Source organism: Ursus americanus, chromosome 32 (assembly GCF_024610735.1).
Source record: "Ursus americanus isolate L20-20 chromosome 32, mUrsAme1.1.p, whole genome shotgun sequence".
NCBI classification, from domain to species: domain Eukaryota; kingdom Metazoa; phylum Chordata; class Mammalia; order Carnivora; family Ursidae; genus Ursus; species Ursus americanus.
The window spans coordinates 15,976,860-15,992,974 of record NC_142158.1 but is presented as its reverse complement, the minus strand read 5'-3'; the positions used below and the strand labels follow the sequence as shown (position 1 = coordinate 15,992,974).

Genomic DNA, 16,115 nt, shown 5'->3' with positions numbered 1-16,115 from the left:
TACATTAGCGTGGCAGCGCGGCCTTAGAATATTTTGTAGAACAGAATTCATCATCGAAAATTTCTAAGAAGCTTACATTTTAAATTTATTTTAAAAAGTCACGCCTCGGGGGCGCCTGAGTTGAGCGGCTGCCTTCAGCTCAGGTCACAATCCAGGGGTCCTGGGTTTGAGCCCCGCATGGGGCTCCCTGCTCAGCAGGGAGTCTGCTTCTCCCTCTCCTTCTGACCCTCCCCCCCCAATTTGTTCTCTCTCTATCTCTCAAATAAAATAAAATCTTAATTAAAAAAAAAAAAAGTCACGCCTGGCTGGCTCAGCCCGTAGAGCATGCAACTCTTGATCTCAGGGTTGTAAGTTCAAGCCCCACACTGGGTGTAAAGATTACTTAAATTTATTTTAAAAAGTCAAAATGAATGCACTGTTACCCCAAATAAAAGCCTAATAGTCAAGAACTACTTCCTTCTGAAGAATGACTTGAGTATTGAGAAGAAAGGACACGATTTGGTTACAGGTTTTTTGCCCTGCGGTGAACAGTGGCTAACATCCTTACCCATATCGAGTGCTTTGTAAGAATACCTGAGCACCATTGGTAATTTTGGCACATTATTAATATGAAAAGAAGTACTGTTAAAATGTTTTAAAATAATAAATATGGGAATGACAAAATAAGGCATTTAATTTATTCATAAAATATTTTTTCAGGGAACACAAGAACCAACTTTGTCCTAGACGTGTTCAAATGACATGGCATTCTAAATGTGGAGCTTAAAAAGATATGTATATAATAGGAGAATTTATACACATTATGTATTTTCCCATTCTATGATAAGATAAAATTATACCTCATCAGAACACATTTTGTGCAAAGATGATCTAAAATAAAATCATTACTCTGATTAATCATATTATTACACTTTGTATTTGCTTTTAAAAAGAAAAAAAGCATTTGGTTAATGTTAATAAGTCTTCCAAAAGCATCAAATAAGCTCTCAATATGAGCTGAAAAATAATGATCCGAAAACAAATGGGAGGCTTGCTTTATGAAATCTAGTCTCCTATTTTTATCCTAGTCAGACGAATGGCTGCTTACATGATAGCTGCTAATAACGTCAATACCTTTCTTACCTTTATCATCAAAAACTTAACTGTAAGTTATTTACTTATTTCCTTCCTAGCTGCAGTCATCTACAGATTTTTTTTTTTAAGTAAGCCCTGGGTTGTTTACCCTACAAGATTTCTGACTTCTCAAATATTAAGGCTGTCAATATAGAACTGCTGACTTAACATTCAAAGATGAAAAACAATGTGCATGAACAGCCGGAATTCCATCTAAAAATCATCAAAATTAGGTGCACCTGGGTGGCTTAAGGTTAAGCAGCTGCTTTCGGCTCAGGTGGTGATGCCGGAGTTCCGCGATCGAATCCCAGGAGTAAGGCTCCCTGCTCAGCAAGGAGTCTGCTTCTCCCTCTCCCTCTGTCCCTCCCCCTGCTCCTCTTCTCTCTTGCTCACTCTCTCTCTCAAATAAATAAATAAAATCTTTAAAAATAAGTAAATAAAAATTAAAAAATAAAAATCATCAAAATTAAACTTATTGGTACTTCTACGCTCAACCAGACCATCCCCACGTAAGAAAACATCAGATTCTCTTCATGACGGGTGATTGATAAAACAAGCCACTGCAGTGGGTCCACGCACTGACAGCAAATGAAAATATTCCCATTCATCAGATTACTCCTGAAAACCCACTGGGTTTCCAAGGTCCCACACGAGACGGGGGCACAAGGGACAGAAAGCGGGGCCCGTCTTAGAACCTAAACGCAAGCGTGGCCTACAGCACATCACTTCCATCCTATAGGATCCTGAACATCGAATGCTTCCAAAGGCAGTTCCGTTACAACAGAACAGAAGACCTCACCATCAGTTTCCTGAGAACTAGACTCAAAACAGGAGGTAAGGTGGGACTCTGTGTAGACGGACACACTGAGGAGGCGGCACTCTAGGTGAGAACCGTCCTGCCCAAATTCTGTCCAGCAGCAATGGCTCTCTTGCACATCCCAAGCCCCGCACCGCCAGGCCCCTGGGACCTGTCGGTAATTCACACCGAGCACACCGAAGCAGCATCACCCCGAGCCTCTGGGTGGCCTCTGGTTGCAAAGCACAGGCAACCCAAGAGTTTGGCACAAACCAGGTTTTGAGAGAAAGCGACAACTCTGTACTGAGTGTTGACCTGGTGTCAGGCATCCCGCTCAATTACGTCTTCACGCATTATCTCCGCTTTGCAGAGGAGGAAACCAACACTTGCGGCTTGCCCAGGGCTGCACAGCTAGCCAGTGATAACCTGAGGCCAGACTCTTTACCATTATGTTAATTAAATGTACCAAAGAGATAAACTCTAGGAATCCTTGGGCAAAAACTAAAGTAAAACAAAAGTTAACAAGCAATGACTTGGCTCCCGCGATGACAATTTTGTATCATAACAGGTTTCTTAATCAGAGGCTACCAGGGATCACAAGAAGCATTTGCTAATCAAGGTTCAGAAGTGTAAATAAATTTCGAGAGTACAAATCATCTTTAACCCTCTAGTATGCTAATAAGCTAACGCAAATACGTTTTTGTTGAACACAGATGGGTGAGTAAAACATGCTCTTTTGACATGTAAGTTATACCCGGCTAAGATGATACATCTGCAGAATAATTATGATGCGGTATCACAAGTTCAATGAGGTACCTACAGACAGAAGCAATGGAGGCCCGCCGTGTGTCTTGGGGGGCACGGGGGGCAGGCGAGAAGGCAGGAGACAGGGAGAGGGCGGAGCTCGAAGAGGAAGAGAAATCTTCTTTGGCAAAGACGTCTCCCACGCAGAATAAGAAAACAGCGTAGAAATGGGAAGGGGAAAGAAATACTTTCCAGAATGAAGAGCAAGCACAGAAAGGCTGGACCTGCGTGCTGAGCCCTTGAGATGGCAGGTTATTCATCAGAACACAGGAGAATGAGAAGGCCAAACTGTGTCCGAGCCAAACTCGGGACTTTGGACTCCATTTTACAAGGTGACAGGCATCCACAGACCCCGTGTGTGGCCCTCACCCTTTACTTCTCACCGCATAATAAAGCAGTGTGTCCAGAGCCAAACATACTCAACCAATAAAAATAAAAGACGGCCACACCAAAATTCCCCAAAAATGTTTTGCTAAAGGTTAAAAAAATTCACCTTTTTTGCGAAAGGTTAACACTTGGTATTTTCTACACTGACTTCCCATCTTAAAGTACATCAGCTTTTGAAACCCTAGGCCCAAACTCAACTAAAATACCTATTTTCTTTCTTCCCTAAAGTTTTGAAAATACATTCACGATGATGACTGGCATAGCAGAAAAACAGCCCTTTCTCTTAAGAGGACTGACATGGAACCCCAGCAAGTCCCCGTTTCCTCCATTCAGGTTACAGGAGTCCAAGCAAAGGCCAGGGAAGGCGGGGGAGATGGCTGATCAGAAAGGAATGGTTGCTGGCAAGGGGGCACTGCCCTGCTGGCACATTCATCGAGACCACACGTGGGAGCTCCAGCCCCAGAGCCTGCCACATAGTGGCCAAGAGCCCTTCTCCAGGGAACCTACCACAGCATACAAAGCCTTGCTTCTGAACACCAAGTGCTTCCCTCATGCGCTTCAGAAATTCTCATTCACCCTCACGAAGGACATGTCAGTCAGGAGGGGCACCTGGGTGGCTCAGTCAGTTAAGCGTCTGACACTTGATTTCGACTCAGGTCACGATCTCAGGGTCCTGGGATGGAGTCCCGTGTCGGTCTCTGCGCTCAGCGAGGAGTCTGCTTCCCCCTCTCTTTCTTCTCCCCCCCCACAAAATAAATAAATCTTAAGAAAAAAAAAAAAGGATATATCAGTGTTAAGCTCTACCCACCTGCTCCATGCAGACAGGCACCAAAGTCAAAGGTTCTATCTGGTTTATAGAACCAAGGGTAAAGACACTAGAATTCGACAAACCCTACTCCTACAATCTATAGATTCCCCATTAGTTCTAACTCTGTCTCAGTTTTGCCCCAAATTCATATCATGCCCTTAACATATCAATTCTCATACTTTTCCACTAAAGGACCTCTAACAGCAGAGAAGCGTAAATTCCAACTCCTACAGGAGCATTGCATGTGCGTGCCTCATTTAAATTCATACAAATTGTGTGTGTTCATGTATGACCTGTATAATATTTTAATACACGAATACATACACACATGTGTGTGTATACATATTTTCCCCCAAATAAAATTTATTTTCCAGAAAGTTAGAATAGGATTACCCTACGGCTGTGCACAGCCTTAGGACTACACCAATACCAGTTGAAGAACAGAATACATCAAAGAAAAAATGATATTTTAAGAGTTAAAACTGCCACGAAAGTATAATAAACATATAATTTAAGTATAAATCTTTTATTACTGACTTAATTACCAGACACAGGACAAATATTTCACAGACTAGGTTCCAAGGAAGCCCGAAAAGAAGCAACGTGTTTAAAGTAGCATTGAGCAACGTGCTCACTAGAGCAAGGGGGGCTGTGACTGGCTTTCTGGTCTCCCGAGTTCCTCTCTCCCCATTTCATAGCTAACTTATGCGGTAGGTCTTCCGTTAGTCAAAGCAGTGGGTGACCTTAGTCAAAGCAGTGGGTGACCGGTAAGGCAAAACAAACATGGTATTTCAACAGTCACAGGGAGACACAAAATAAATGCTAAAGAATTCATTTTAGTAGCTAGTGTTTACTTACTTTTTTCTTTTTCCTATTTTTTTTTTTTACCAGCAAAATCAGTTTATTCAGGCTTAACAGAGGAATTGCAATTCAGGATGTAGCTGCTCACTTCAACCCCCAACCTGTGTCCGGGGATACAGTCCTCAAATACAGTTTTAGAAGGGAAGTAGAAATTCTAAAAGTGTTACACCTTAGCACTTTCTTGCCTTTGTGCCTCTGCTTACTGGGGTTTCCCGGACAGGTACAGCCTCGCCTTCATCCCTCTCTGCTGAGTCAGCTCACGGGCTCAGATACGCCTCTCCCAGGAAGTGCTGTCCAAGCCTCCAGTCCATCCCCCCGCCCCTGGACCTGGCCAGTCTGCAGGTCCCACCAACGTGGCTCTGGTAGGTTGCCTTGTGCTCATCTACTCTGATCTGCTTTTCGGTGCCTGAGTCATTACTGCCTTAGTGAAGCAACTCTGAAACTCTCAACGTCGGGCCAGAAATGAACTTATTTCAAATTCTCTCAGAAAACTTTAAAAACATCTTAATTTTCTGGGGCGCCTGGGTGGCACAGCGGTTAAGCGTCTGCCTTCGGCTCAGGGCGTGATCCCGGCGTTATGGGATCGAGCCCCACATCAGGCTCCTCCACTGGGAGCCTGCTTCTTCCTCTCCCACTCCCCCTGCTTGTGTTCCCTCTCTCGCTGGCTGTCTCTATCTCTGTCAAATAAATAAATAAAATCTTTAAAAATAAATAAATAAATAAATAAAAACATCTTAATTTTCGGAAAATAAGCCAGCTTTCCTATTCGATGTTTTAGCTCTACATACTAAGTTTAGACTCGGATTTGGTGGACCCTCAGGATCTGATTTCTAATTCTCCCACCCCAATCTCCCACCCTCTCCACCCACCCCCCCCGTGCCCCCTGGACGGAACTTTGTATGCTCTAGTAATGGAGAAGGACTTAGACTGTCTTGGGTTCCCCAAGTCACCACCTAAGCTCCTACCCCAGGACGAAATGCACTCACCCTGTCTTACCAGCTTTGTGGATAATTTCTCAGCCCTAAGAACCTACTTCAGATGGGACCTTTGCTTCTCTTCCCTTCCCACGCTGCCCCGTGCCAAACTGCCCCCCCCCCACGATCAGGACAGAGTATGACACCCCACCTCTGTGAAAGCTCCATACCTCTGCTCTTCCCTCACGACACGGGCACGGGTGTATGTGTACCCGTCTCCCCTCCTCAACTCCAAGCTCTTTCAGGGTCCAGTTTTGAGGATCATTTTATCCCTACCTCCTAGAACAGTGCAACAGGAACGGTTCAACAACGATCCAGTGGGCTGTACATTTGGTACAGAAAGGACAATAGTCTGTGGCTTAACATCTGCATTTCTCTGGATCGCCATGTGATCTAGAATATTAGAAAGTACAAGCACACCTTGTTGCATTGTGCTCTGTTTTGCTGCATTCTGCAGACAGTGTCTTTTACAAATTCGAGGTCTATGGCAACCCTGGGGTTAGCAGGTCCAACAGCATTTGCTCACTTCGTGTGTCTTTGTCACGTTTTGGTAATTCTCGCAATCTTTCAAGCTTTTTCCATTACTGTTATATTTGCTATGATGATCTATGATCAGTGATTACAATCCGCTGAAAGCCCAGATGACGACTAGCATTTTTTAGCAGAAAGTATTTTTCTTGATTCAAGTATGTACGCTTTAAAAAACAATGCTATTGCACACTTCAGAGACCACAGCAGAGGGTGAACATAACTTTTATATTAATTGGAAGAGCAAACAATTCATTTGACTCACTCTACTACAATATTCGCTTTACTGCAGTGTTCGGGAAGAGAATCCACAATAACTCCCAAGTACGCCTCTATATATTTTAAATATGAGAAATGTTTACTACTTATCACCTAATGAACGATACTTTAAGCTCAATCAGGTATTCATTTCAACAACTATCTGGGCTCCTGTTAGCTGCCAGGACCTGTCCTGGGCTAAGGCATCTACAGGCCCCAGGCTGCCTTTGTGCACACTAGAATAGGGCCACCCTCTTTAGACAGATGAATTATAAAAGCTGGGTCCAGAACTCCAAATGCCCACCTCAGCTGGCAGCCAGGAGTGTGAAGGCTTTGCCAGGAGTGTGAGTAAGTGGGAGAAAGGACCTACTTTTGGGAGCTCAGGTTCTAGTGAGACAGACAGGCAAATACATGGTCCATTCGCGACATTTTCTATATGACTCTGAAAAACCAGACTTAGACACACAAGACTTAATGTTCGCCATCTAAATCCTCACCTCATTGAACACCGGTGCTATAATCATCAATTTGAACTTGGTCTGAGGCAGCCACCTATGCCAACACAGAGTTCGTGTACTCTTTAGACAGGAAACACGCACTGTTCCAGATTCGAGGAGGCCACAAAATTGACCACGTTTTCAGTGATCACACCACAGTGACTGGCCAAATTTATTTCACAAAGAAATATCTTCCAATTAATCTGTTTGATCTTTAAGTTATTTTTTTACCTTGCACGCGCCTGTAAATTTTTTTCTGTAGTAGTAAATATGTTGTAAAATACTTCACTCCGCTGGGGTTTGTATTTGCTGTAACTATTCTTTGCATAGCGGGGCTATACCCTTACCTACTAAAACTGAATATAAAAGGTAATTGTTCTTCCCTTGATATAACACATTAGAACAACATACATCTTTTAAAACAATTAACCAAAATAAGCTTACTTTCCTAAAATTAAAATCTCTCTTTACAGTGAAGGATTTTTCACCTTTGCATGAAATGTACATAGCATATGTAATTTTGACTGATTGCTTCCTCATGGAAAATAGGTCATGTTGCCTCTGAGTTCTGCAAATACTGGTCTGAGTTAATGTCAATTACAACTCTCTTCGCTTCTTGATAATCTAATGTACAGAGTCATACAGAAATAAATCTCAAAAGTAGTACAGGGGAGGGGTAAAAAAAAAAAAAAAACATGTTGGCAAAGAATATCCAACTATTCATTTCAGGTTCCTCCAGGCAAACACAGTCTCTGTTAAGAGAAAGTAAATGTCTCACTTTCATACCCACACTAATCGTTGGGAGGGCACTGTAATTTTGTCAAATTCGATTAATTCATTCAACAAATACTTATGAAACATTTCCTGAGAGACGGGAATTGTGCAGGAACACCGGAAGTGAACGAGAGAAATGGAGACCTCCGGGCGCTCACCATGGACCAGGGTCAACATCTAGCAAGCTGCCATCCCTGTCACCCAAGGATTACCTTATTGTAAGATTTATTGTAAACCTTACTTCTGTTTCAATGCAGAGCCTTACCTCTTAGATTCCTGGGATGAATCTGTTTAGTTCGAGGCATCTTCTTTGATTCAGGGGCCCCTTTTTCTTCTTAGAAACTGTAGGAAGAGCAGGTCACAAAAAGGTAGCTCCATAAACTCAACATCTATCAATTAATCCATGTGCTGAGGAAGAAAAAAAAAATCACACTTTACTACCTTCAAAGGAAAAAAGACACTTCAAAAGTCATGGCTTAGTTCAGCACCAACCATAACTCAATGAAAGATAACCAAGCTAGAGACACCTGCCAAAGCTTACTTACTTTTAATTAACCGCAGGGCATCTCATTTTGCTACTCTCTGGGCTTTCTCATTAAGAAAAGAGAAAAAGAAAATCACTGTATTTTTATCAAAGAAGAGTGAAAAAGATTCACTCCACTGTGTTTTAAAGTGACGTCACATGGTACGATTAAGAATAGCATCAGGCTATAAAAGAGTTATTCTGTATGTAATATGTCTATTGGTCCATAAGCTCTTTGGGAACAAGGACCATGTCCCATTCATCTTGTTTTACTAAATTAATTCAGTTAATACATGTGGTTGCTATTGGAGCTGCTCCCCAATTATTCCAGTATTTTCTTCTAGGCTTGTGCCAGCACTATACTTTATGCCTCCCTGTGTTTAGCTACAATGTGTGACCAGTTCTGGCTAATGACCTGAGAGTGGAGGAGATATGCACTGTTTCCGGGCCATGCCATTTAGTTATCAAAGCAAAATCCTCCAGCACTCTCTGTTCCCTCTGCCATGGGACAGGCACTGTTCCAGACAGTGAGTATTGCAACACAGAGCTGAGCTCTTGCTAACCTACCATGATCACGTAGTGGAAACAAGAAAGAGACCTTTGTTGTTTTAAGTGCCTGTGGTTTGGGAGTTATTTGTTACTGCAGCATGACCTGGTCTGTCCTGACTTATACATTCGAAAAACAGTGATCGGAAATGCAATATGACAAAACAACAGTAATTCAAAAGCTGATCTTCCCTCCTCCCAAATCAGTCACCTCTGTCTCCTCTTCCACAAGATCCGCAAGGATCCTAGAACTAAAACTTTAGTTTTAATTTCCTGGAATAAAGCTGATCATGTTAAGCATGAAATTACGTTTCATCACTAAGCAAAGACACAAGAATGGGATAGGAATGCTTTGTTTAGAGCTTGTTACACCCAGTACCGGTAGGAGAAACGACAGACACTTACTGAGCCTCTGCAGGGTGCCTATGCACTTTCTACACATTATCTAATCCAATCTTAATAATAACTGGTAAGATAGCTATCATTTATCTACTTTACAGATAAGAAGATGAGATGGGGAGACGTTGCCTAACCTGCCCGTGGTCAGCAACTCAACAACAATGCGGCACCACAGGACTCAGTTACTCTCCGTGCTTACTTCCTCAGCAGAGATAATAGGTATTCTGTGGTTTTATTCACGAGGCTGCAGAGCACAAGTCATGACTATACATTTTGGTGTCAAACCCGACTGGGTTCAAAGCCAGGCTCTACCCCTTACTGTGTTCAAGGCACTTAACCTCTCTGAAGATCAGATTTCCCAATTGTAAAACTGGGAAGTAGTATCCACATCACAGGGTTGTTTAAGGTGTACACTAAATAATGTAGATGCCCACTGCCTGGCACACAAAAATACACAAATATTAATTCTCCTTAAGAAAGCCCATATGGGAAAGGCTGGATCTAATATCCCTGTATAAGGTTTTAGAAATTTATGGCTTCATTATAGCAGAGAAGAAACAGAAGTTAAGGAGGCTACAATTAACTTCAGTATTTTACCCGATAAGGCTATGCGTGGGCACTGCACAAAACTATTTGCAATTTTTTTTAACTGCATAGAGAATAAGAAATATGATGGCCAAATACTACATACTTTCTCTAGCACTGTGCTAAATGATCTGTAAGATATGGTTCCTCAACTCCCTGCAGTAAAGACATCCACCATCCGATTCACTAAGCTTGATTCAATAGAGAATTCAGAGACATCAGGGCCAAATAAATTGTGTGACCGCTTAACTACATTCCTTGTTAAACTTAAAGCTTTTAAATGGTCACGATATTTGGAAGTTTTTAAAGCGTGAACTCCGAATGTAATATAATCACGTGATCCCGTATCAGGAGCATAAATATAAAATATGCAAATTCTCAATCAGTAACAGCTCTCTGCTACCCCGTTCCCTGCCTACCCACTGTCCCTAGCTGTCCATCCCATGTTTAAATCCTTGTGGGGGGAAGTGAGTATATGCAAAGACAGCGGCACTGGAGCGACTACGACGAGTAATAAACCGTTCCTTTACAGGAAAGAAATAAATACTACATGGAGCAAAAAACATGACACGATCAAAAAGCGTAAAGACAGTTGCAAGGAGAAAAAACATGAATGAATGTGGAGGGCGGAGCCTGGGAAAACCCCTCTGCAACGCTGCACTGAACAAAGCGCTTCGCATGCCAGGAGGAGGGGGAATGGAAGTGCCAGCTCAGGAAGGAGCCCGGAGTGGATGCGGAGAGCATGAGGAGGAGGACGGGATGAGGCGAGCGCGGCAGCCCTGAGACTCCTCCTCGCCGCCGGCTCCGCCACCGCCCCCTCCCCTCTCCAGCAGCAACTCCTTCCCCAGCCCGACCCCAAGGCGAGCCAGAGCCGACCCGCGCCCAAACCCACCTCCCACTTCCCAACTGCTGCAGGCGCTTACTCCCAACCCGGAAAGAAACTACCCAGGTGGCTGGGAGTAAACAGGCACTTAGAGCAAAGAACGAAAGGAAAAGAAAGCCACAAAGCCGGGAGGTTGGGAAGCCGAGGCCTGGTCTCCCTCACCCCCCCGCCCTCTTGCAAAATGCGTCTGCGGTTGGAACGCGGGTGGGGAGGCTGGGTCCCTCCGTACCTGCTGGCCTCGCAGGACCGCAGCTCAGGCCGCTCCCGCGCGGCGAGGGCGCCCAGAAGTGGCAAGTCTCTCCCGCACGCAGCCATCCCCTCTGCAAGGTCGGCAGTTGCACACACACGCACACACACACGCGCGCCCGCACGCCCCCCGCCCGCGGAGGGAGAACTGGTCCTGCCCCCCCTCCGGATGGCCCCCCCGCCGCCCTCCCAGCTGCAGCGCCCCCGCCGCGGAGCCCGCGCCGAACCTGCTGCCAGGACGCCCGGCGGAGCCGCTGCCGCTGCAGCCGGCCCAGGAGCTGCGCTGCTGATGGCGGCGGCCGCAGCTCGGAATCTCCGCGACCCCCGCGCGGCGGTGGCGGCGGCGGCGGCGCCCGGGATCCCTCCTTCACTTGACAACCCCAAACACAAACATAGCCTCCTCCCGCTGCTGCTCCCGGCCCCTGGGCTCCGTCCCCCTCCCCGCCGCCGCCGCCGCCCCAGCAGCAGCCACACTAGAGGCCGGCGACTGGCACTCACACCACCCAGCGCTGAAATATTAAACAGGGGAGCCGGCCGGGGGGCGGGGGGGAAGCGCGGGGCGCGCGGGCGGGGGCCGCAGGCGCCGGGCGGGGGAGGCGGCCGCGCTCGCCGGCGCCCCGGGCCGCGGCATGACCGCCGCCGCCGGGAAGGGGGCGGCGGGGGACCGGGCGGCGAGGCGGGAGAGCGGCCCCCGGGGCCGTGGGGCCCGGGGCGCGGAGGGAGGGCGCGGGCTTTACCTCTCCCCGGGGCAGAGTAGGGCACGTTTAGCGTCTTTAGGGGCGACGGGAGGAGCGCGGGCCAGGCGGCGCGGGGGAGGGAGGGCGAAGGTCCGAGGCTTTCCCGCGGGTGGGCGGGGCAGCAGGGGATCCCCGGGGGCGGGGGGCGGGGAGGCCGCGAGCTGCGCCGCGCGGGCGGGGGAGGGGGCGTCCCCCAACGAGGGCTCGGCGGGGGAGGGGAGGGGGGTCACCGCCGGCGAGGAGGCCCAAGTGGACAGGCGTGGCCCGCAGCCCGGTGCAGGGTGGGGATGGGATGGGTGCCCCGGTCGGGGCTCGCGTGGAGCCCGGAGCCCCGGGTCTCCCCGGCGGGGCGGGCCCCGGACCGCACCTCCCCTTCCCCCCCTCTCGCTGCCCGCCCCGCGGCTCCGCCCCGCCCGGCCGCCGCAGGGACGGGAAGGGGGGGAGGAGGCGGCGGCGCGGCCCGAGGGGGGAGGGGCGGGGTTAGGGACGCGAGGGGCGGGGGGGGGGCGGGAGCCCGGGGTCGCGCCGGCTCGGGGACTGGCGCCCGGCGGGGGCGGAGGGGCGGGCTCAGCCGGTCACGCGGCCTGGGGAAGGCCTGGCCGGGTCGCGCAGTTGGGGGCGGTTGGTCCGGGAAGAGGGGCGGGGACGGGCGGGGCGGTAGTTTCTCTTTACCGTCTCTTTACTTTCTAAAGGAGGATGTGGGCCGGGCCGGTGACGTCATGGGGTCTCCCAGTCCCGCCCCCCGCCCGGGCCGAATGGGGGAGGGGATAGGAGAAGGGAGGGCGGGGGGGGGGACCCCAAGGGGGTTTCCTCAGCAACGCGTAGAGGGAAGGGGAAAGTCATTGTGAAACTTGAAACTCATTAACTTTGAAAAACAACTTAAAAAAAAAAACTGGGAGGGGGGCGGGGTGTTGGTTTGGAGGGTGGAAGGGGACATATTATTAACCCTGAACCGAAACCACTTCTTGGTGGCGGATGTTCTATTAAAAGACTGAGGGAAGCCAAGGTTATTCCAGAGGCCGCTCCAAAACCCGCTGGTGGTTCCCAGAGCCGGGGCTGCCGGCGCAGTTAACCCTTGCCTGTCCGCCTGACAGCTTAGGGCAGGGAGGTGAGGGGTCTTTGGGGTCGGAAAGGGAGGTGCGGGGCTGGGCAGCGGGACTGGCTCCTGGGACGCCGAGGAGAAGAGAAAGGGGGAAGAGGGAGTAATTATCATAAACCAGAGTTTGACCCTTGCTGCTAGAAAGCAGTAGAGGAAGCAAGGAGTGGTAATCTATGGAAATAAATCAGGAGGGGCTGGACCTGGGTAACGAAGAAAGTTTTCGGGGTTAGAACTACTAAAGAATGTTAGAAATCGGGAGCTCAGAAATTCCACAAGTATACCTAAAGAAGCAGGCAAAAGTGACTGGTTAAAGGAGCCACGTTGAACTTGGGAGAAATAAAACAAAAATTTTGATGCAGAAGAATTTCTTAGATTAAACCAAACTGCTTTCCCCTTTTAAGGAATAAAAATGCTAAACGGCCGTACACCCACTACGCGGGCCATCTGTGCAAACTTGAATTGTTTTGTTCCCTGGGGCTTCCATAAAGATATCTAGGCTTTTCCTGCTAGGGTTGACCCCAAAAATTCCCCTGAGGAAATCCTACCTCTAGCTCATTGGAGCTAAGAAAAGCTTAATGCACCAAAATGGGAATGATTAAAAATGGAATACTCAATAAAGGCGAGCTTGTAACCAAAAGTGAAGTCACCTAAAGGGGGGACTATGCCTATTAAAAACTAAATTTGGTCGTAAGAGAAAAGGTCACCCAACAACTGCCGCCATTTGAAATGTTGTTTAGCATACTCTACTTCCAACCTGGTGATGAGATAATGCAATCTTTAAATCTTCAACGTGATGTAATCATCTGTCTTTTGTAAAAGTAAATGATATCTAATGGATTGCAATCACAAAAAGTATGTAATGTAACTTCCCAACTGGGCATTTGAATAAAAGATAAACACTCATTTAAATGTTCGAGTATATCTAACCTGTCAGAGGATAAAGATTAAGGTAGCTTGATAATGATTAATTCTCCTTGGTGTCACTTGCTAAACCAAAATGCTTACTGACTGAATATATTTTTAAACCAATGGTTGGTGGACATAACAAATACACACTGTGAACACAACATTTGCCGTGATCTTTCTAACAGATGAAGCATACAGTTTGGAGTTATAATAGATAATTTTGCCATTTCAGCTTGCTAAAAAGCTTTTTTCTTAAGTAGACGGCTCACAACTTAAATTTCTTGAGTGGCAAATCAATATTAAACTTTCCTTTGAAATAGATGCAATACGGAACAGTTTCCTATTTCCTAGTTTCGAATTTTCTAAATGCAATTTCTTTTCCTAATTCTGCCTGCAGTTCTAACTTCCTACTTATCAGAACGCAGGGAAATCCAGCTAACCGGTAAAGTAGCTAGTTTCGACTTGTTTTGTGGCAAATTAAATACAGTTTCTCAAATGGTATGGGAATGTGGGGGGGGGGAATATATATATATGTATATGTGTGTATATATACACACACACACACACACACACACACATTTAACCAGAAGATAAATGTGAAAGGTAAACAGCCGTTTGAACTGTCAAAAATTCTGTTAACAACGGGGGAGGTGACCATACTCAGGGGAAAAAAAAAAAAGAAGAAGAAGAAGGGGGTTCCCAGGGCCCTATTTCTCTCCAGCTGCATCCCTGCTGGCCATGTGAACGCTTTGGCACCCCCCTCGGGGAGTGGGGTTCAAGTGAGGGCAGTGTCATGGCAGGGCTCTACACACATTTTCCTTGCTGAGCAGTTTGGGGAGAACACAAGTCCACCCCGGGGCTTCGTCGCGGGCCCCGGCCGTCCCGCCGTGACCACCCGGCTCCGCGCCACCACCGCCGCCCGCGCGTCCTCAGCCCCGGTTCCCACGCGGCCGCCCGGCCGGGCCCGGCTCGGGCTCCCCCCTGGCGCGGCCCCGCGGCCCCGGCCCTCCGCCCTGCGCGCGGCCCGGCAGCGCCGCCGCCACGCGGAGATCCCGGAGGTTCCTCCCCGCCGGCCGCCGGGTCACGCCGAGGCCCGTCCCTCCCCTCCGCCCTCCGCCCTCCGCCCTCCGCGCGCGCCGGGCTTTCCCGTCCACCGGCCGAATCCCCTCCTCCTCGGGGCGACCCGGCGACAAAACCTTCCCCCGCTCGCTTTGCCAACTCTGCTCCCACGCCCAGGGTATTGCCAAGCCAGACGCCAGACAAAAGAACCGAGAGAAAACTTACCCGAACTGCAACGCAAAAGTCTGATCCAGAGCTTCCTGGGTTTAACTTTTAATTTTAAAAACAACAAAAGCAGAAACCAAAAGCCTCCTAGGTTGGAAGTGGGCGTGAGAGGAAATGCTAGGGGGAGGCGCCTCATTCCCTCCGCAGCTTTTGCCCCCCCCCCCTTTTCTGGCCCCTGCCTGGGGCTTTGATGTTATCTAGCGCACCGCCTACGCTGGTTTATACCGTGGGCTGTGTGCCGAGAACGATGCACAGATATTTGGCACTTTGTGTGCTGGTTTGAAGAGAGGGAAGCAGGTGGTCACGGTAAAGGATTTCCACTTCTTCCCCCCCACCCCCCACCCCCCCGCAGTGAGAAAGGACCATTTGCCCCGGGCTATCCTTTGTTACCTGGACCGAAATGAACAATCCACCAACCTAGTGATCCTGGAGAGCTGGAACTTGTGGTATTATCTGTTAGACACACACACAAAAAAGGCCTTCGAAATTAGATTCATTTCCCCACCCCTCTTAGCATAAACTTAGAACAAGGTGGTATTGTGTGTTTTCTGAGGCTTTGTTTGCTCTTTAGATCTGTTTTGGAAGTAAATACTATTTCCCTTCTGAGATGGACCTGCAGCCTTGAAGTGACAAGGATATACTTTTGCAGAAAAGAATCTCCCTAATAACATGCCTTTCATGCCCATTCTTATATAGATCACAATATGCCCGCGCCCTCCTCCTCACATTATGGAAAGGTTGTAACTGTTGATTTGATCTTAGTTAACTGGACACTAGCAGAAACTGGATCTATTTTCACGTTAGTTTAGCAGTCTCAGTCCATCACAAATAAAGCATCAACAAAGGATGGTTTGGGGTTACTTTTCTTTATTTCTTTTTTTTTTTTTTAATAGATTAGTAATCAAGAAGGTTTGCCCTGTCTGCCATTCAGCCCTAACTGTTCATCCACTTTATAAAGCCAACACCAACCTGTGTTCAAGCCTTGCCCTCTGGGAGTTTACAAATTAATGGAGACAGGATAAACACATTGAAAAAAATACCTAGAGGGGAAAAAAAAGATACAAGAAGAAGCTTATAAACAGAGCCAATTAAAGTTATACAGAGTTA

At 47.6% G+C, this 16,115-nt stretch overlaps 1 protein-coding gene across 5 annotated transcripts in view; it reads right to left on the bottom strand.

The window, feature by feature from the left end:
- Window positions 1-15,117, bottom strand: part of HIVEP1 (HIVEP zinc finger 1) — a 150,209-nt gene extending 135,092 nt beyond the window's left edge. The window contains exons 1-3 of one of the 5 annotated variants that reach the window (XM_045811703.2): window positions 11,210-11,498; window positions 10,966-11,056; window positions 8,066-8,208 (exon numbers count right to left, since the gene is read on the bottom strand). In XM_045811703.2, the coding sequence (XP_045667659.2) occupies window positions 8,066-8,105 (40 nt within the window). In that variant the 5' untranslated portion in view covers window positions 8,106-8,208; window positions 10,966-11,056; window positions 11,210-11,498. Of the gene's footprint in view, window positions 1-8,065; window positions 8,209-10,965; window positions 11,142-11,209; window positions 11,499-11,719; window positions 11,844-15,008 lie in introns of those variants that run through there. The other 4 variants (XM_045811701.2, XM_045811702.2, XM_045811704.2 and 1 more) reach the window with 4 other exon arrangements.
- Between the last annotated feature and the right edge of the window lie 998 nt (window positions 15,118-16,115).